Source organism: Haliotis rufescens, unplaced genomic scaffold, assembly GCF_023055435.1.
Source record: "Haliotis rufescens isolate VD_foot unplaced genomic scaffold, xgHalRufe1.0.p SCAF_4, whole genome shotgun sequence".
NCBI lineage: Eukaryota > Metazoa > Mollusca > Gastropoda > Lepetellida > Haliotidae > Haliotis > Haliotis rufescens.
This window is the reverse complement of record NW_025964112.1, coordinates 43,347,445-43,369,320: the sequence shown is the minus strand read 5'-3', so window position 1 is coordinate 43,369,320 and position 21,876 is coordinate 43,347,445. Positions and strand designations below refer to the sequence as shown.

General features: G+C 40.3%; 1 protein-coding gene across 4 annotated transcripts in view; it reads left to right on the top strand.

The window, feature by feature from the left end:
- Window positions 1-13,887, top strand: part of LOC124135921 (multiple epidermal growth factor-like domains protein 6) — a 122,479-nt gene extending 108,592 nt beyond the window's left edge. For 2 of the 4 annotated variants that reach the window (XM_046501611.2, XM_046501608.2), the window contains 9 exons: window positions 713-855; window positions 2,162-2,340; window positions 3,148-3,218; window positions 3,826-3,975; window positions 5,327-5,357; window positions 5,618-5,652; window positions 8,670-8,760; window positions 9,670-9,860; window positions 12,248-13,887. In XM_046501611.2, the coding sequence (XP_046357567.2) occupies window positions 713-855; window positions 2,162-2,340; window positions 3,148-3,218; window positions 3,826-3,975; window positions 5,327-5,357; window positions 5,618-5,652; window positions 8,670-8,760; window positions 9,670-9,860; window positions 12,248-12,285 (929 nt within the window). In that variant the 3' untranslated portion in view covers window positions 12,286-13,887. The remainder of the gene's footprint in view (window positions 1-712; window positions 856-2,161; window positions 2,341-3,147; window positions 3,219-3,825; window positions 3,976-5,326; window positions 5,358-5,617; window positions 5,653-8,669; window positions 8,761-9,669; window positions 9,861-12,247) is intronic. The other 2 variants (XM_046501610.2, XM_046501609.2) reach the window with 2 other exon arrangements.
- The last annotated feature ends 7,989 nt before the right edge of the window (window positions 13,888-21,876 follow it).

The window sequence follows — 21,876 nt, the reverse complement described above, 5'->3', positions numbered from 1 at the left end:
TTGTACCTAAAAATTATAAATTGCAATATAAGATTGTGTTTATGAGTCACAACCAGAGTGATGACACCAGGTGTTCACAAAAAGTTAAACCTAACACCTCCCCGAACCTGGTGCCATTGACATTACAGAAATGATTTGTGTATATGAGGTTTTTTCTCCATCCTCTATATTTACCGGGCTCGCATTTCGGTAAACCTACAATAACCCCTGGATCCACACTCGTGGTTCTTTCAATCGCAAATTACCCGCCCTTGATTTGCAATAACAGTTCACCGACAAATCAAACGTCGACATTAGAGAAAGGGAAAGGGGAAAGGGTAAGGGAGGTAACACGAAGACATCCTTTCCATCCAAAAGATTTTTGAGGACTTTCTTTTGCCTCTCAGTCGGTTTTTCAGTTTTGAATTTCTCGCAAAATCGATCATAATCAATGAGATTGGCCAAACCATCATTAAGGCCTGTTTGTGACTCGAATTCTGATTGGTACGTTAAACCTAGTAGCGTAGCCAATCAAATTAGCAAATGGAAATCAAGGGCGGGTAATTTGAGATTGGATCCAAGGGTCAGTGTACGTTTACCGAAATGCGAGCCCGGTAAATATAGAGGATGGAGACAAAACGTCATGTACACAATTCATTTCTGTTATGCTAGTCCTGGAGATATAGAGGATGTTTTGTCCCTTGGATGTACATTTTACTGTTATTTGTTACAGCAACCCAGTCCTATCACGTCTCATTAAACATTACCATGGAGGCTGGCACATATGATTACCTGCCCATCACATTCCACCCTAGTCTTGCCAACAGAAGCTCTGATCGCTACAACGAGATGAGGTCAAGGATAACCTTGGCAGGGGTGAGTAGAAAGCGACGTCTATTCGTCTTTTCCCCTCGCTATCATCATCGTCGAAGTCATCATCTTTTACTATTACTATTATTATCAGAACCAATTATAGTATATTACTATATTATGATAATTATTCATTAGCAATAACAATAGAAATAATCATAAGTATAAAAATCGCGATCACGTATGAGGCCATACAAGAGTTGACCGCCTCTGTTGTCTGCCCGGAGAGCGGAAGGTCGGTGGTTCGATCCCCGGTCCTGACAAGTACGAGTAGCCACACACACACATGCATGCACGTCTCAATATAACTGCATTAATCCTTAACACGACCTTACACCCAATTTCACCCCACCTCCCCATACAATAGTGAATATTCAATAATGACAGCGACGGAAGCTCCTTTATCCTACATATCGAAGGTGAATAGCGTTTATTGTCATGTTTATAAGTATATTCAGAAAATAACAATCAACAATGATATCTTAACTCGACAAACCATGTCATTTAAGATTGCTTTTAAGATTATTGATATTTGGTGGTTATATTGGATTTATGCAAATGAATGAGTATTCTTCATGTATCATTGGGACTGTTTACCCCAATGTAGAAGTTCAAATCACTCAAATATGTCATCAGAGACCAACGGTGTATTGATATTCTATGTCTAGCCATCAAACTCTTGGCGGCCATCTTGGAATGTTGGGCCACCAGGGGGTCTGGTGACAGAGTTTATATCTAAAAGTGTTAACTATACGTCAGTGAGTTAGTGTGCCAAGTTATATGCATATAAGTCCTAGCACTCTGTTTTAGATTTAAAAGATTCAACAGTGTAAACACATGAAGGAAACTTGTCGGCCATCTTGAAATTGGCAACCATCTTGAATTTTTGCAGATTTGTCAGTAGTCGAAAACGTTCAGTAGTTGTGAATACCTTTTTAGAAACATAATATGGCTATTTCGCAATACAACACATGTTTTTTTTCATCAAAACATGAACCTCATCTGAAATATGGAAGATATATTGATAATTCGTGGCCATATTGGATGATGCAAATTAGACATATTTCCCAAATTAGGATTGCTTGGGACTTTTAGTATTTTGTTTTCGGGACCTTGTAGAAATGCATTGTGGTGAAATAAATTCTGTTGCAATTTGTTCTAAATGACACCTTTCTTTGCCTGGACTAATAGTTCATTTCACAAATTAAAAAAAACCAAGCATGATTTAATTTCCTTTGAGGGAAATTACTATACCTTATAATGATGAAACTGATATATAGTACGACTGATATTTATTTATGTGTTTGTACAGCTTGACAACATATTTCTCAACGCCTCCCTACCCTCCAAGTACCTGCGCAGTTCGCTGCTTAATATCACCGATCTCCATCCGGGTCTTAATGTATCCGCGGTTGTACAGGTGACAGCCCGGAAGTACAACCCAATGCAGCCACAGCTTATCGAAGATTGGTTGGTTCTATTGATAGAAAGGTAACACATATCACACGGCTTTGTTCCACAATTATTAGATTCAATAATAATCAAATTATGTGTGTTCATGTCAATATGAATGAGTAAAATATAATAATTTCAAAAATTTACCAAAGTATTAATATTTACTTTCTATTTCGAAAGTCAGTCAGACTTCAATAGATTGTTGCCTCCGTGGTCTATTGGGTAGAGTCTGCCCGGAGAGCGGAATGTCGATGGTTTGATCCCCAGCTGCGTCATACTAAAAGACGATAACAGTTGGTACTTGGTACACTGCCTGGCGCTCGGACTTTGTGGCGTGAAACAAGGAGCGTTCGGCTCGGAATCAGCATGCTGTGTCTGAGAGGGATGTTCATGTTAAACTGCGGCATGGTATCTCAGTGGGCTAGCATTATAAAACCGGCATCTTTAAACGTCTTTTGATATGACGCGGCCGGGATCGAACCACCGACCTCCTGCTCTCCAGGCAGACGCTCTATCCACTAGACCACGCTAGCGTTTTTTTTAATTATGAGACTGATAAGACCTTAAGCCTTATCAAGGTGTATTGTTTACACGTTATGATGACGAAATATCCATTTGTGATACCATTACACTACTTTGCCATGGAGGCGGTGGATTGGCCAAGTGCAAAAAAGCGCTTTCTCGCCACGTTTGATGCCCAATATTGGTACCACGTGTGAAGCCCATTTCCGGTGTCCCCCGTTTGGATATTGGTGAAATATTGCTAAAACCTCATTCACTCACTCACTCTCTTTGCCATGTAATATGGAAGATGTAATTCTTGTCTCAATCCTGTTACTCCAGGTCTAATGGCGAATTGGGACAAAGTCGGTTAAAAGTTGGCACACCTTATTTTAGCCATGTTAAAGTCAAAGGTAAGTTCTATCAAGGAGGGAAAGATATGAATGTCATGTGTATTAATTGTAGGGATAGTCTGTCATTCGAAAGATACTGCTCAAAGAAGTTAAGGATTAACTATGGTAATATGAAAGATTCGATTGTTCCTTAATTTCTTTCAAGTAGTTTATAAACATTGATGAAATCGAGAAATCAAATAAATATGTAAAGAATACTACACGATATCATGATATAAATGTTAGCAAGACGGTTTGTATGTCCAAAGACAATATCGTCTAAGAAGAGTCAAGTGATCTGGTTGTCTGCTACCTAAGGCTGTACTCATCGGTTGGCTCAATACAGTACCTATAATTACCTACTTTCATTAGTATTAATTTCCAAATTCTTTAGAATGAACATCAATCTTCTTTTCAACCGCACAGAAGAAATGTGTTTTGAGACTTGAGCATTGCTCAGCAAAGAGGTTTTTGTAAGGAATCGACCACTTGATATCTAGGGACGAGTTTGGTGGGGGTGGGAGAAAACTGTTGTTTGTCTTGAAGAAACGACAAGAACTATAGGGAACGGTTCCATTTGTTTATATGAAGGGTCTGCTTAAAGACTTCACCGTACTGTCGTTTACAGACCTGGATGAGTGTAGGCACAGCGACTACAACGACTGCCACTCCGGCTCCTGGTGCATCAACACCCTCGGGGGCTTCCTGTGCGTCTGTAGGTCAATCTACGATGACGACTCCAGGAGACTGGGACTCAGGATGGGCCGAAAGTGTATAGGTACATGTAACAACAAATTGTCCTGTACGTGAACACACATGGAAACACTGTCCGCTGACGCAGTGTATAATTACTAAGTCTTGTGTTTGTTGCAATATTCCAGCTGTATGACGGCGGTCAGTAAATAATAGCATCTGGACCAGACAATACAGTGACTGACATCATGAGCATCGATATTCGCAATTGGGATACGATGACATGTATCAGCAAAGTCAGCGAACCTGACCATCCGATCCCGTTAGTCGCCTCTTGCGACAAGCATAGTAGCCAGTTACGGCAAGCATGGGTTGCTGAAGACCTATTCTCTACCCGGGTCTTCAAGGGTATAATTACTTATGAAACCATCATAATACGGTTAAATGATATAGGCATATTGGGTATGCAGCGCCTGGGCGTAACAAAATTAAAGGTCAGGCCCGTTCCACGAAGGGACCTTAGCGCTTCGACTGCCATACGTTATGGTAAAGTACTGGAGTTACGTTCGTCTTAACGCTACAATCGCTTCGTGAAACAGGGCTCACTTGCACAAAGCGATCTTAGCGCTACGACTCCGTAGGCCCATGTTAAACCATGGGAGTTACGAAAGACTTAGCGCTAAGATCGCTTTGTGCAAATCGACCCTGAGGGCCCTGGTCTTATTCCGCCTCTTTGGGGATTCTGGTTCAGATTAGGGTCCCCAGTACCTCATGCCGATTATTGGAGAATCTGTTGTTGAGTCTCTGTGACTTGGATGATTGTGTGTCATCATACCCGGAGCGTTGCTCTCAGTCACGGGTTTGCCTATCCAGATTGGCGTATTTTCAAGCCCCGTGATAAAGTTGCAATATGGCTGACTGCAGCGTGAAGCAACTTACCATCTCAACGCCCGCGATAGTTTGTTTACACTATGTGAAGTTTCGGTTACTGGAATCTATCATGGAAAGTTTGCAGGTTTTGGTCAGGCAGACGTTTTAGTTAACCGTCCAACACTTAGCTTGTAGTGGTGATTTACGCTTCAGTCACAAATAATCCTGACTGAATGTAATAATCATTTGTAAGTCAGCGTAAAGTAATGATACTGGTTAGGCTAAGAAACATGTCCCTACGTCAGTCCAATTAATTTCACCATACCTGTATATGAGAAAAGGATTCGTTTAAGGGATTTGAAATATGTATAAATAATTGACCACTTTAGATAAAACACATTTTGGGACCTTACATTACAATAACATTCCCGAGAGTTCGAATTCATACGTTACGTTATTATTTAACGCGAGCTGATATGAAGTAATCCTGACTGTAAGATCGTTGTTTTGATATCATAAATAGTATTCTCAGACCTAAAGCTCCTAAAGAATTAATCTGCTTCCAGAACCAACGACGGCGGAACTGCATCAAGAATCGTAAGTACTTGTAGGAAAATTGTTACATGCAAATACGTAACTAAACAAACGACGAAGGAGAGATTGTGCATGTATATCCCGAATTTAAGGAATGCAGTAAAGTAACAGTATTTAGATTTACTTTCACGTATTATCATCATCATCATCATCATCACCGTCGTCGTCTCATCATGTTCGCGTTAAACAAGAAACAAACAAACAAACAAAACGTCTCATCATGTTCAATATTATTATCATATTATTAAATGTTCTTATTGCAGCTGCGGAAGTGATAACTGTAAGACCAACTGGGAATGTAAGTGACACATTATGTTTCAATCATACCTTTTCTGGTACTGTCATATTCACTAAGGTGCAGCAATTTGCTATGCAGAGTTACATACCTTAGTCGTAGCAGGATCCGACCATCATAGGTTCGAATCACGATTTGACAATAATTATGATCGATCCTTGTTGTGGCATCATCATACCTGTGCTCGTAAGTCCCGCATCACTTCAGGTTTTCCACCAATGTTAAGACATTCTGCCAACAAACTATCACAAAAAGAGGCGTTTTACCCCACTCATTCATCTGTCCACTGTTGGTCCATTGTTTGGTAGCACGATGGGGTACCCTATAATCCGTCAACCACCATTGTGGCATGCGGTTTTTCACAATTATTTTCCATTAAATCCGCAATCACGCGACGAAAATTGGTTATTATCTGATAATAATCGTTGACTTAACTAGAAATACCAGTTTTGTTCTTTTTCATGTCCGAATAAAAATGTTTTCTTCATTGTTAATATCATGTAATTTTGTGACTGTTGACATGGCCCTGTGGTGGGTACTAAGAACAGACGATTTAACAATGACAATATGTGTTTAACATGCTTGCTGCCAATCTCATTAAAATCAGATCTTTGTTCCTGCTACCGCTAAACAAAGATCAGAGTACATCATATTACAGGTTACGTCAGAACGATCTTTCGCGAACTTTGACCGACCAATGAAATGACTATTAGTAACAAGAAGTCGACCTGAAAGCAAAGTTGACTCTAAGTAGGCTCTATCAGACCATATCCGTGACAGCCCCGGCCACAGTATCCAGTGGGACAAATTCAAAACCCTTACAACAACCTCAAAGACTTAAAACTAAGAAAACTCCAAGAAGCCATCAACTTCAAAAGACTCCAACCATCAATGAACCTGATCAAGTCTACTACATACCCCCTGCGTACCATCAACTAATCAAAGACCCCCATCAGTCATACTCCCTTTATTTATGCTACTGGCTTCACCTGTCAGATGTTTACCTTGTATCACCCCTTTTGTGTACATAACCGGCTTCCCCACGCCAGTGTAACTACATTTTACATCCCCATCTTCTCATCTACTCTACTGTATAAACACTGCCTCCTACCTGTATACATGCTTGTCAACCATACTCTGTACATCACTTGCTTCATAACGGTGTTAGAATCTACACCGAAACGTCGCTACTATTTGTAATAAAGAAGTGGGTCATCCATAACTCTTATCCTTACTTCGTCCTCCAACTTCTAAATGCCTCTCAAAGAGGTTTTGACAAGCAGGAATTGCGAGATATCATTCCACATACCGTTATTTATTTAGATACTACGATGACTCAGACATTGAACACGGATTGTCCGACGAGTGCCCATCTGATGTAATGTCCTGATTTTCAGATACTCGGAAGGTGTTTTAATCAACAATTCTGGTATAATATTCAGGCATTCCTATCTATCAGAGTGAAAAAAATATAAGCCCAGCGACCACACCTTTACCGGTATTGCAACGAGAAGAAAATGATGAACAACAATAATTTCAGCGCATGTTACATTTATATTATGTTCTATGTCTATTTGTAAAGTTTTCATATTTATATGATTATTAGAGCAAGCAAGTCCAAGTATCGATACGTGGTATTATTGCCAACCTGAGCATGATGGCCTGCCAGGACTTGTGTTTTCGGTAAAGCCAAACGTGTGAATGTATTATGGCGAGGGATTTGACTCCAATTGTTTTCCAATTCCCACCCACTATATTTACTTCTTGAAGTATGGAATAAAATAAATGTCTTTCGATTTCTTTCACATCACAATATGCAATTGCCCTACAATAAACACAAAGGGCCAATGGTGAAAATAGGAATTAAAAGCAACCCGCAATCGCCACTAGATCTACACCTTGTACAGGAATATAGCACGTTAATGACATTCATCAAAGTTAACATTTCCGTGAAGATAAATATGTAATACAATCGTTGTCAGTCAAAGTTCCGTAGATATGTTCGTTATTCTATATTTATGACGCATTAGAAATCTTGCCTGCTCTCCACCTACGCCAGTGTCCGCCATTTTGTCGCGCGCATTACGTTCCAGAACTGGTGCCAATTCACCATTGTAAGCGCTTGTCACGGAAACAGCTTTATGATCTATCTATTTTGTTTTCACTTCTCATAGCGAAATTCCTCACATTATATGGATGGTAATGAGACCAGTTTTTCTTCACTTCACTCCGATAGATAGGAAGGCCTGATATTAAGTTTTCATTTGCTAGGCAGTTTCAATAAAAGTTCCGTTCAAAAGTCATTTTAATTTATTTATATGACTTTGAGACATTCCTTCGCCATCGGGGTGGATATAACTATGACCTTGGGCCATTCATGTAGCAAGCATGTTTGACACCCATTATTGTCATTGTTAATCGGTTGTTCTCACAGGGCCGTGTCAGCGGTCACAAAATTACATGATAACAATGAAGAAAATATTTTTCTTCTATGAAATATTCCAAAATGGTATTTCTAGTTAGGTCAACGATTATTATTAGATAATAACCAACTTCCGTTGCGTGTTTAATGGAAAATAATTGTGAAGAACCGGGTTACAAAATGTTAGTTGATAGAATATAGTGGTGAAAGCGTTGGCTCGTCACGCCAAAAGCCCGGGTTTGAATGCCCACATGGGTACGATGTGTGAAGCCCAGTTCTAGTGTACCGCGCCGTTATATTGCTGAAATATTGCTAGAAGCGGCGTAAAACCATACTCACTCACACATTAAGAAAGCAATAGACAACCAAGTGGAGGAAACATTTATATAGTGAGGAATTCTGATGTTTCATTTCAAGGTTTCTTCACAGAGGTATCGATGTTTCAGGCACTGCCATCAAATGCCTTGCTTTGTATACTCAATACGATAATTAACGTTCATTAACGTCTTTGGAAGATGATAAGCTCATCGTAACAACTTTCACAATAGTAGATACGTTTGTTGTGCTTCATCAACATTCCGCATGGATGTATTGACAGTTGTTGGTCTCACCTTGGCTGCCTTCTTCCTCGTGTTGCTCTTCCTGATTGTGTATGAAATAATTACACGGAAAAGACAAATGACAGCCAGGTAAGTTTATATCAAGGGGTTCCTGCCCCCTGTCTTACTTAAATGGTTGCTTGCTTTATTGTTTAACGCCGCACTCAGCAATATTCCAGCTATATGACGGCGGTCTGTAAATAATCGAGCCTGGACCAGACAATCCAGTGATTGATATCATGAACATCGATCCACGCAATTGGGATTCTTACGTAAATGACAACGATTGAGAAAGTTGAGTTAATAATTACCCAATTTTCCCAAGAGAAATATTTATGTTTCAAACTAGGCACTAGTTTCAAGACCTATTATAAGACGCGTCGATAAACCTTGCGCTATAGTCTCTTTTTAACTACAATATCGACCCTTGGCCTGTCACAACGATTAGCTGAAGTTGACTTTTAAAGGATAGACCTGGGTTTTCTTTGGAGGACAGATTTAAAAAAAGGCCTTTCATACTCTAAAAATAATAGTTGTTTTGCCTGCAAAGAAGGATATTTTAGAAGTTATGTTCCGAAATAAAGCTAAATTTGTTTTAGATTAAAACTTTTCAATACAGGTATTAGTCTGTCTTTGTTTTTAAAAACATTTTGTTTGCATTTTTTTCTTAATGAAAACACAATGTGTTTAAACATCAGGAATATCTCATTAACCCTTCTGGCAATGGGGTTCCTCCAAAACTATTAACACAGTACCAGTCAACCATGAATGACCTCCTATAAGCTCCGTGCAAGATCAACGTAAAAGTTGTTCGTGAGGCAGGGTAACCATTGGGATGCTTTGAGTAGTTTTGAAAATCGTTTTCATATGATGATTATGATATTTGATTACCTGAAAGGATAGTATAACGTACAGTAACCAAATATCACAACCAGTTTGGTTTGTGTTTTAATGATAACCAAGACAAATCCGAGTAATATGTCGCATTTTATTTCACAGGGAAGCATACATGAGATTTGGAAGAGCAACTCGGCAGAAGATTTTCCAACTGAGACGAATGTCACGTGATCTGGGTATCCGGGTCAAACAAAATGTTCGCCGGAAGTCGTCTGCGATGAGTACGATAGCAGAAGGTCAGGGTTTGCACATAGCCTCTGACCTTTATGGCGTAGGAGTAGTGGCGGCTGCAGGTAGTAGTAGGAGTATTGTAGAGGTGTGGCTAAAAGGTTCTGAGCCTAACTACGAAGGATGTAGAGTACACCCTTAACAGTTTGCATGTATTGAGAACAATATGTTCAAGGCTTACAGGCTACATTTGAACCTAATACAAAACCAGGTAGCATATTTCTGGGATCAATTTGACAAGGTATGATGAAAATGGACTAAATTGGCTACTGGTGCTGTCATCAAAGTATCTATACATCTGAAATTGCTAACTCCAACAGCCATCTATGCTGACATGGTGTCACCTTTTGGGGATTGATGCTCCTTGCTTTGCCATTGTTGAGAGGCAGAGAAGTTCAATAGGGGACGAGAGGTCATGGAACGTAATCCAAGATCAGGAAGTCTTTTAACTGCCACCGCTATGGGTTATTTTTTTAAGTACATCATATGATAATGATCGATGACTCACTCACATAGCCAATATAGTAGGCATATCTCATGAAAGAGTTGTCAACTGGGTATGACAAAGGTATCTCCACGTTTGGCTCCAAGGCTTTGGACTGAAACATTACAGGTTCATCATCTCTCGTGAGAATGTACACCGTTTTGAAGCAGATCCAACATATTTTGTTGCGCTATTTATAACCATGAGTCTTGCATTCAGCACTATCAGCCAGAGACAAAAATAGTGGAACATCTGACCTTTAATCCGAAGACAAATGCAAAGCCTGTTCCGTCAGCTTTCAAGGTGATGGCTTCGGTTTTCTGGCATTCCAAAAGAATCCTTTTGGTGGCCAATATGGCCAATACTATGCTAATCTGCTCACTTAAGGTATGTTGTTCCGCCAGGACAATGCACGTGTCTTTTGTCGCCATGGATGCAATGTAATACTGGCTTTGAAGTCATTGAACATCATCCGGATTCACAAGCATCTTTGGCAGAAGTGTGTGGACCTCGGAGGGAATTATGTTGAATTCCAAAAACGGATTCCATCCTAGTTAGCCTCAGAACGTTTCAGCCACCCCTGGTACATGTAGGCGTAGATGCAGATGAAAAGATTGAGTTCCTATTGCTTTTGTCCTATGCATTTGTCACCAAGGCTTTAATGGCTTGCGTGTTTGTAGTGCCAATCTCATTACAATTATCCTATTCCGATACAATACCGGTCTGAGTCAAGATCTGAGGAACCTCCAAGAAGGTCTCACCAAGGCATCTACATTCTCGAGTGCGCTAAGCATTACGATGTGATGGCTGTTTTTTTCTAAAACTTATTTTATCGGCTTTTTCCGAAAGTAAACGTTGCATTTGTTGTGGATATTTTATTCACTCTGTCATATATGGGCGCCACGACATTCCGAATCGTGGTGGTTAAGAATGAAGCCTTTTACGTTAGAAAGCTGACATCTGATTGGCTCAAAGACCCACGCTTCCTTCATTTAGATTGTAAGGTCAAAGTTCGTTCAGGGTTCAACTTACTTGACATTTTATGGCAGTGTCCTCACATCTGCACACATGGAGGTATTGTCTCGGAGTATAAGTTTTTAATGAGATCAATGTGCAGCAAACGTTTATTGGTACCGCTTTTGCAGCTGATATATAATTCTCTTGCATTGGAAACATGCACTGGACAAAAATAGCTTTCTTTCCACACTATTCCAGTAACATGTATCTGAACCTTGAATCGTGCTATTCTCTTAAAATATACCACATTTCAACATATTTCAACATATAGATTATGTCTAATTATATATTCCAATACAATACAACACATCACATCACAATAATAAAATACAAAACGGAAACCATACAATTAAGTACAATAAATATTATCCGAAACAGACAATACAATACAGCACGAAACCAATACAATACATACGAAACAATACAATACAATACGACAATATACAATAAAAATCCACATCTGGAAATATTCTTTGGAAAAACCCAATTCGATTCTTGATAACATTGACTTAGCTGCTAGTTTCAAGTTTGATACGAGCGTTCTTGTTAAGTTTGGGAAAAGAGTTTGTTCCTCATTTTTCGGAACATGGTTTTAATTTCGTCGGCAGAAATGATATTGGAATATGTGGCACAAGAAATAGAAGTATGGCTACATTTCATCTAGGTATGTGATTAATTTAGATATTTTGTCCTGTTGAAATATCATATATAGGAGGTGGCGAGTAACTTTCGAAAATTGTTGTACCAAACTATATATCAGATGCTGATTTTAAGGATGCTTTGCTTGCTATTACTAATACTGATGCTGAGAAAGCAACTATAGATCATTTAGCTATAGCCTCTGGTTTGCTGCCAATAACCCCTTAATGGGAACGTGGATAATATGTGGAAGTTGGGCAAGGACAAAACTCAATAACTAACGGATCCTTTACAATAAGTGTTTTGTTACAGAAGATGACTACTATAGAGATGATAGTGAGGATGTCTGAAGCCTCATCACCCACGACTAACAAGCTCAGGTACAACTCTCATCAGCCCTCAACAGCTCTCAATATGCTTACGAGCATTTACCAACAGGACCTGGGATCAACACGGATCACCAATGACTACACACGTGTACCTCAACCATCACCACCAAGCAGTTGTGTAGGGATATCTGATTTGGTATCAGAAAGCCGAATTTCATGTTGGCTATGAATCAATGACCCGTTGGCTATGCCTTTCTCAGACTGCAGCTTTTGACTTTTACAGTTATGCTTGCTCATTGGTGTATGATTCAGTCCCATGAGGATCGAGTCGTGACCTAGACTTGGTGCAGTCTCCAGAACAGTTTACGAGTCCTTTAAGAAGCGGGCCTTGGTTATAGTGAATAGCAATGATATGATAGCTGTACAGCTGGACTACAGTCCTCCAATGCTGTAGGTACAGAGACAGGTCACCTTTAAGGACTCCGTGTTCGCTTCATCAGCTGCATTTAATTTAAATATCGCATAACCCACTGTTAACAGTGTCCGCTTGATGAATCTCGTTGAGTCATACCTGAATCTACATGAACTGAGAAAAAGTGTGCTATACATGTACATGTATAGATAGATACCTCCAGGAGAGTGTCTGGCAACAACCAGTATTGTAATGTAGTGAAATCACGATTAGCCACTTCGTATAAGGACCGTGACATGTTGGCGATGGGAACTGTCGCGGAACAGCCTTAGTGCTAATCCCGTAACTCAACTGAGGTTATACTTGTATGTTTACCTGTTGTGTAATAACGTGATGCCTTGTGGCTGCTTTGTGTACTTATTTACCCAATGGGGTGTATGGTTGTCCATGTAACGGTTGTCCTGTTATTATTTATTTATTTATTTATTTATTTTACCTATTATTATTATTATTATTATTATTATTATTATTATTATTATTATATTAGTATTATTATTATCATTATTAATATTATTATTTTATATTATTATTATTATTATTATTATTATTATTATTATTATTATTATTATTGCCCGTGCAGCTCAGATTTTAAGGCCATATCGTAACGACGTTTTAGTGCATTTGTATATCTATACCCTACCGACATTTCAGAAAGAAGGTATAATTCAGTGGAACGGCCAGCCCATGTACAACTATATCATTTATATACAATGTCAAGGAGACAGAGTGTAACGGGTGACACGCACAGTGTAGTTTCAGATTGTACACCAGTAACAATGCATTCATTTCAGCTAAAGCCGAAAAGTTTCATATAAGAATTTGTCAGGAAATGGGATTATCTTTGCAAATCAATTTGATTCTTAACATCCAATTAAGATCACTGTAGCATTACCAGTTTGCTATAAACGCTATTAAGGAGAAAACACTCAAGTTTCAAACATAATAAAGATGGCCACATCAGATTTTTAGTCGATGTTCTGGTTAACAATGTATAGTTAATTTAGTGTCCTGGGGTCGATGGGATGGAAAGTGAACTTATTTTCAAAAGTATGGCCACACGTGTTCATTTATGCAAAAACACATTAATCCATGTCTTTTGTACATAATATGACCTTTATGTATGTATTCAATTAATAAACATGTTTCTATTATATTGTTCAACGGGCTGGACGACGGTTCATTATTTCCTCCGGTCCCTATAAGACAACGTTGTGGACCTGTAGACTCTGCATGGGTTCAGACGTGAGTACTTGTCCAACGAAAGAAGGAAATGGCATGTGGAAGCGATGATATTTCAGATTCATATTCCGGGAAAAACATTAATCAAAATTAGTATATCATTGGAATCTCCAAAGACATTTTGATATTGTCTTCCAGCTATGCAATGATTCTACAATAAATGTATTTGTTGCTGTCTTATCGCCCCCTCAAACTTCATGTGACACTTTGTAAATACGACAAGGGAAGCAACTCTGACAATACTCATGATGCAATGTTAACGGTATTTTACAGTGCTGGTGTCTTCTGTCCAGTCCGTTCTTACTATTCGCTTTACCTAATGTAACAACAGGCTGCGTTTTATTTCAGCTTCCGAAATTTGATCATTTCTTTTAATACGGAAGGTCTATATTAAGCAAAATGCGTGACAAAATGTCACACCTCGATCGTCAAGAAGATAACAATGTTATTTCATTTCTGATTACGGTACAGTCAATTATTTTAACTCACAGTCACGAAGCTATGTCAATATTTAACACTATGGACAATCTGAAGTGAAGTGTTTTCGCGAACACCTGGTGTCATCACTGATTTTCAGTGATCCATTTTTACCGTTATTTTGCCTTTCAGGACTAATGGAATAATCGGCGGATAATCGAGACTGGCTATCTACCGTTGACTTTTTATATTCATTGTATCCAGTGACGGGAAGTGACATTTCTGCAGTTAAGAAAATATGATATCTACATAGTATCTACAGTAACGATTTGCTGCTCTGTAAACATTACGCCGTTTTTTAGTGGACAACAAATAGTTACTTTATGAGCATTCTGAGTCAAATGCATAAATCAAGTTCTACTGAAATAGAATATATCATAAATTAGATCGAATTATCTTTCCACTTACCATGTAAAATGTTGATACAAGACGGTACATTATATTATTTCATAATCACTCGAATGATAAAGTTTGTATATATTTGACAAGAAGGTGTGCCAGTCCCCCGGATCGTCAGTTTTCCAATTGCGAAGACCAAAATGCATTGCCTGATACTTATTTCATATATGTCTAGAAATAATCTTTTTTCACCATTTTTTGAAGTATACAGGAAATAGATGGGGAATACAGAGGATGAATTAGAAATATTGGTGTGGGGTTGGGGAATACAGGATATGGATTTTGTATACCGGAATTGGGATGAAATATAGGAGATATATCAACATTTTAATACAGGAGATGGATGCGAAATACAGGAGATGGATGGGGAATACAGGAAATGGATTGGAATACAGGCGGTGGATGGGGAAGACAGGAAATGGATGGGGAATATAGGAGATGATGGGGAATACAGGAGATGGATGGGAATACAGGAGATGGATTTGAATACAGGGGATGGTTGGGGGAATACAGGAAATGGATGGGGATTACAGGAAATGGATGGGAAAAACAGGAGATGAAATTTGTATACCGGAATTGGGATGGGGATTACAGGAGATGGATGGGAATACAGTGGGTGGATTGAGAATACAGGAGATGGATGAGGAATACAGGAAATGGATAAGGAATACACTAAATGGATGGGGAATACAGAAAATGGATGTGGAATACAGGAGATGGATGGGGAATACAGGGGATGGATAGGGAATACAGGAAATGGATAGGGTATACAGGAGATTGATAAGGAGTACAGGAGATGGATGGGGAATACAGGGGATAGATGGGAATACAGGAGATGGATGGAGAATACAGGAGACGGATGGGGAATACATGGGATGTACCGGGAATACAGGGGATGGATGGGAACACAGGGGATGTATGGGGAATACAGGGGATGGATGGGAACACAGGGGATGTATGGGGATTACAGGGGATAGATGGGAATACAGGGGATGGATGGGAATACAGGGGATGGATGGGAATACAGGAGATGGATGGGAATACAGGGGATGGATGGGAATACAGGGGATGGATGGGAATACAGGGGATGGATGGGAATACAGGGGATAGATGGGAATACAGGAGATGGATGGAGAATACAGGAGACGGATGGGGAATACATGGGATGTACCGGGAATACAGGGGATGGATGGGAACACAGGGGATGTATGGGGAATACAGGGGATGGATGGGAACACAGGGGATGTATGGGGATTACAGGGGATAGATGGGAATACAGGGGATGGATGGGAATACAGGGGATGGATGGGAATACAGGAGATGGATGGGGAATACAGGGAATGGATGGTGAATACATTGGATGGGTGGGAATACAGGGGATGGATGGGGAATGCAGGTATACGGTCCTTACCGGAATAGATGGTAGGGATGGTGAATACAGGGGATGGATGGGAATACAGGCGGTGGATGGGGAATACAGGAGATGGATGCGAAATACAGGAGATGGATTGGGAATACAGGAAATGGATGGGGAATATAGGAGATGATGGGGAATGCAGGAGATGGATGGGAATACAGGGGGTGGATTGGGAATACAGGCGATGGATGAGGAATACAGGAAATGGATAAGGAATACACTAAATGGATGGGGAACACAGGGGATGGATAGTGAATACAGGAAAATGGATAGGGAATACAGGAGATGGATTTGAATACAGGGGATGGTTGGGGGAATACAGGAAATTGATAAGGAATACAGGAAATGGATGGGGAAAACAGGAGATGAAATTTGTATACCGGAATTGGGATGGGGATTACAGGAGATGGATGGGAATACAGTGGGTGGATTGAGAATACAGGCGATTGATGAGGAATACAGGAAATGGATAATGAATACACTAAATGGATGGGGAATACAGGAAATGGATGTGGAATACAGGAGATGGAAAGGGAATACAGGAAATGGATAGGGAATACAGGAGATTGATAAGGAGTACAGGAGATGGATGGGGAATACAGGGGATAGATTGGAATACAGGAGATGGATGGAGAATACAGGAGACGGATGGGGAATACATGGGATGTATGGGGAATACAGGAGATGGATGGGAACACAGGGGATGTATGGGGAATACAGGGGATAGATGGGAATACAGGGGGTGGATGGGAATACAGGAGATGGATTGGGAATACAGGGAATGGATGGTGAATACAGGGGATGGGTGGGAATACAGGGGATGGATGGGGAATGCAGGTATACGGTCCTTATCGGAATAGATGGTAGGGATGTCATACACCCTCACTGTGGAGGTCATACGCCCTCAACGCAATGATGTAATACGGCTTCACCACTGTTATCATACGTCATCCCAGTAGTTGTATCACACGCCTTCACCATAGTTATGTCACACACCTTCACCGAAGGTATGTCACACACCTTCATCATAGTTATGTCACACACCTTCACCATAGTTATGTCACACACCTTCATCATAGTTATGTCACACACCTTCACCATAGTTATGTCACACACCTTCATCATAGTTATGTCACACACCTTCACCATAGTTATGTCACACACCTTCATCATAGTTATGTCACACACCTTCATCATAGTTATGTCACACACCTTCACCATAGTTATGTCACACACCTTCATCATAGTTATGTCACACACCTTCATCATAGTTATGTCAGACACCTTCATCATAGTTATGTCACACACCTTCACCGTAGTTACGTCACACGCCTTCACCATAGTTTTCGCACGCCTTTACAAGAGCTGTGTCACACATCTTCACCATAGTTACGTCCTGCGCCTTCACCATAGTTTTGCCACACACCTTCACCATAGTTGTCGCACGCCTTTACAAGAGCCATGTCACACACTTTCACCGAAGGTATGTCACACGCCTTCTCCATAGTTGTCACACACCTTCCCCATAGTTATGCCACCCACCTTCACCATAGTTATGCCACACACATTCACCATAGTTATGCCACACACCTTCACCATAGTTATGTCACACACCTTCACCATAGTTATGTCACGCACCTTCATCATAGTTATGTCACACACCTTCACCGTAGTGATGTCACACACCTTCACCATAGTTATGCCACCCACCTTCACCATAGTTATGCCACACACATTCACCATAGTTATGCCACACACATTCACCATAGTTATGCCACACATTTTCACCATAGTTATGTCACACACCTTCAACATAGTTATGTCACACACCTTCACCATAGTTATGTCACACACCGTCACCAAAGTTATGTCACACACCTTCATCATAGTTACGTCACACGCCTTCACCATAGTTTTGGCACGCCTTTACAAGAGCTGTGTCACACATCTTCACCATAGTTACGTCCTGCGCCTTCACCATAGTTTTGCCACACACCTTCACCATAGTTGTCGCACGCCTTTACAAGAGCCATGTCACACACTTTCACCGAAGGTATGTCACACGCCTTCTCCATAGTTGTCACACACCTTAACCATAGTTATGTCACGCGCCTTCACCATAGTTATGTCACACACCTTCACCATAGTTATGTCACGCGCCTTCACCATAGTTATGTCACATACCTTCATCATAGTTATGTCACACACCTTCACCGTAGTGATGTCACACACCTTCACCATAGTTATGTCACACACCTTCACCATAGTTATGTCACGCGCCTTCACCATAGTTATGTCACACACCTTCATCATAGTTATGTCACACACCTTCACCGTAGTGATGTCACACACCTTCACCATAGTTATGTCACACACCTTCACCATAGTTATGTCACAAACCTTCACTGCAGTTATGTCACACACCGTCAGTACAGTTATGTCACACACCTTCATCATAGTTATGTCACACACCTTCACCATAGTTATGTCACACACCTTCACCATAGTTATGTCACACACCTTCATCATAGTTTTGTCACACACCTTCATCAGAGTTATGTCACACACCTTCACCATAGTTATGTCACACACCTTCACCATAGCTATGTCACACACCTTCACCATAGTTATGTCACACACCTTCATCATAGTTATGTCACACACCTTCATCATAGTTATGTCACACACCTTCACCGTAGTGATGTCACACACCTTCACCATAGTTATGTCACACACCTTCACCATAGTTATGTCACACACCTTCACTGCAGTTATGTCACACACCGTCAGTACAGTTATGTCACACACCTTCATCATAGTTATGTAACACACCTTCACCATAGTTATGTCACACACCTTCACCATAGTTATGTCACACACCTTCATCATAGTTTTGTCACACACCTTCATCAGAGTTATGTCACACACCTTCACCATAGTTATGTCACACACCTTCACCATAGCTATGTCACACACCTTCACCATAGTTATGTCACACACCTTCATCATAGTTATGTCACACACCTTCATCATAGTTATGTCACACACCTTCATCATAGTTATGTCACACACCTTCACCAAAGTTATGTCACACACCTTCATCATAGTTTTGTCACACACCTTCATCATAGTTACGTCACACGCCTTCACCATAGTTTTCGCACGCCTTTACAAGAGCTGTGTCACACATCTTCACCATAGTTACGTCCTGCGCCTTCACCATAGTTTTGCCACACACCTTCACCATAGTTGTCGCACGCCTTTACAAGAGCCATGTCACACACTTTCACCGAAGGTATGTCACACGCCTTCTCCATAGTTGTCACACACCTTCACCATAGTTATGTCACGCGCCTTCACCATAGTTATGTCACACACCTTCACCATAGTTATGTCACGCGCCTTCACCATAGTTATGTCACACACCTTCACCATAGTTATGTCAAACACCTTCCCCATAGTTATGCCACCCACCTTCACCATAGTTATGCCACACACATTCACCATAGTTATGCCACACACCTTCACCATAGTTATGTCACACACCTTCACCATAGTTATGTCACGCGCCTTCACCATAGTTATGTCACACACCTTCACCATAGTTATGTCAAACACCTTCACCATAGTTATGCCACCCACCTTCACCATAGTTATGCCACACACATTCACCATAGTTATGCCACACACATTCACCATAGTTATGTCAAACACCTTCACCATAGTTATGCCACACACATTCACCATAGTTATGCAACCCACCTTCACCATAGTTATGTCAAACACCTTCACCATAGTTATGCCACACACATTCACCATAGTTATGCCACACACATTCACCATAGTTATGTCACACACCTTCAACATAGTTATGTCACACACCTTCACCATAGTTATGTCACACACCTTCACCATAGTTATGTCACACACCTTCACTGCAGTTATGTCACACATCGTGAGTACAGTTATGCACACACCTTCATCATAGTTATGTCACACACCTTCACCGTAGTGATGTCACACACCTTCCCCGCAGAAGTGTCATACCGATGTAAGAAGTAGAGGCTAATGGACAGATGTATTCATTGTACAAGTCATATAGAGGATATTTCACGCGTCCCTCATCGAGTGAATGGGGAAGGAGATATTTTCACGAGTGCGGTAGTTGTCAACCGGAAATTTCTTTTTCCATTACAAATGTGAACCCTTGAAACGTAAATTCTCCCTACCTAACACACAATGACGTTTCACAGCCCCTTAAAAAGTAGTTCCGAGTTTGCAAAATCCTAATAAATATAAATAAAAGTCATAAAATATTTTTGAGGTCACTAAAATTCTTAATCATACATTTGGAAATAATTATATACGAAATCAACTTAAAAACAAATATTCTTGAAATCTACGAGACCGCTGTTGGAAACAAAAGAATAGACGCTGGTCACGTAACAACACTGGCGCTTTGCCAAACGAACAGTCTCGATTGACAAGTTAAATGAGAAATGTACAGTTTATAACGAAATATTTTCAAGAGAATAACAAACGGCAAAAGCGATATTAACTCCATAAATGACCATCAGCCATTGTTTTGTCTTGTTAATGTGGAACTAACGTAAAAAGGAAGTCAGCAGATTGTGTACGGGCTGGATATTTACGAAAAAGGGAGACAATTTGCGGGGAGGTAGCTCTTGTATGACAATAGTTTCGTCAAAGCGTTATATTGACTGCAGTGAAATATCAAGTGTTATGTTCACTGCAATGAAAATACCATTTTCTCAACTTCAGAAAACTCAGTCTTTCACTCTGAGTATATAATAAAAAAACACTTTTTTTGAGCCGAGCGTGTTAAACTAATGCTATCAATATTGTACACTTTATCTGACGTTGTGTGATTATAATATTCTCCGCTGCTGAGTGGTCAATAGACAGCGGTAAACCTGAACAGCGATGTTTTACGCCGCTTTTAGCAATATTTCAGCAATATCACGGCAGGGGGACACCAGAAATGGGCTTCACACATTGTACCCATATCGGGAATCGAATCCGGGTCTTCGGCGTGGCGAGCGAACTTTAACCACTAGGCTACCCGATCGCCCCCGATGCCCACAAGGGATAACTGAGGACAGTGTACAGGTACAACTGGATCACACAATCCGGGAATGATGATCAGCCTCAGGTTACGCAGGAGAACAGCTCAGCCTCGTGGGCTGACATTCCCGGAGATCAAAATGCATTTTGTAAATACAGCAATATGTAACAGAGGTGTGAAATATTATACATCTGGATCACACACCTCAAACCTGTTATGGGACCTGACTATGCAACAGGTCATATGCATATAATAGCATTGTCAGGATATTTATTGTTGATAGCATCGATACCCACTGAACATTTTGATACAGCCCCCTGTTCCTTGTCAAAGCCTAAGACTTGCATCACTTCGGGCTGTCCTCCCGCACGAATCTGTCACGTCGTGATTAAATTGAAATACTGCATTTGTTTACCACATTCATTTACTTATTTACTCGCTGAATTGTCCGTTAGGAACTTATAAAACCAATTCACTTAATCTTTTTTACAATAAATATTTGCAAGAAGGAAAACATTTCTG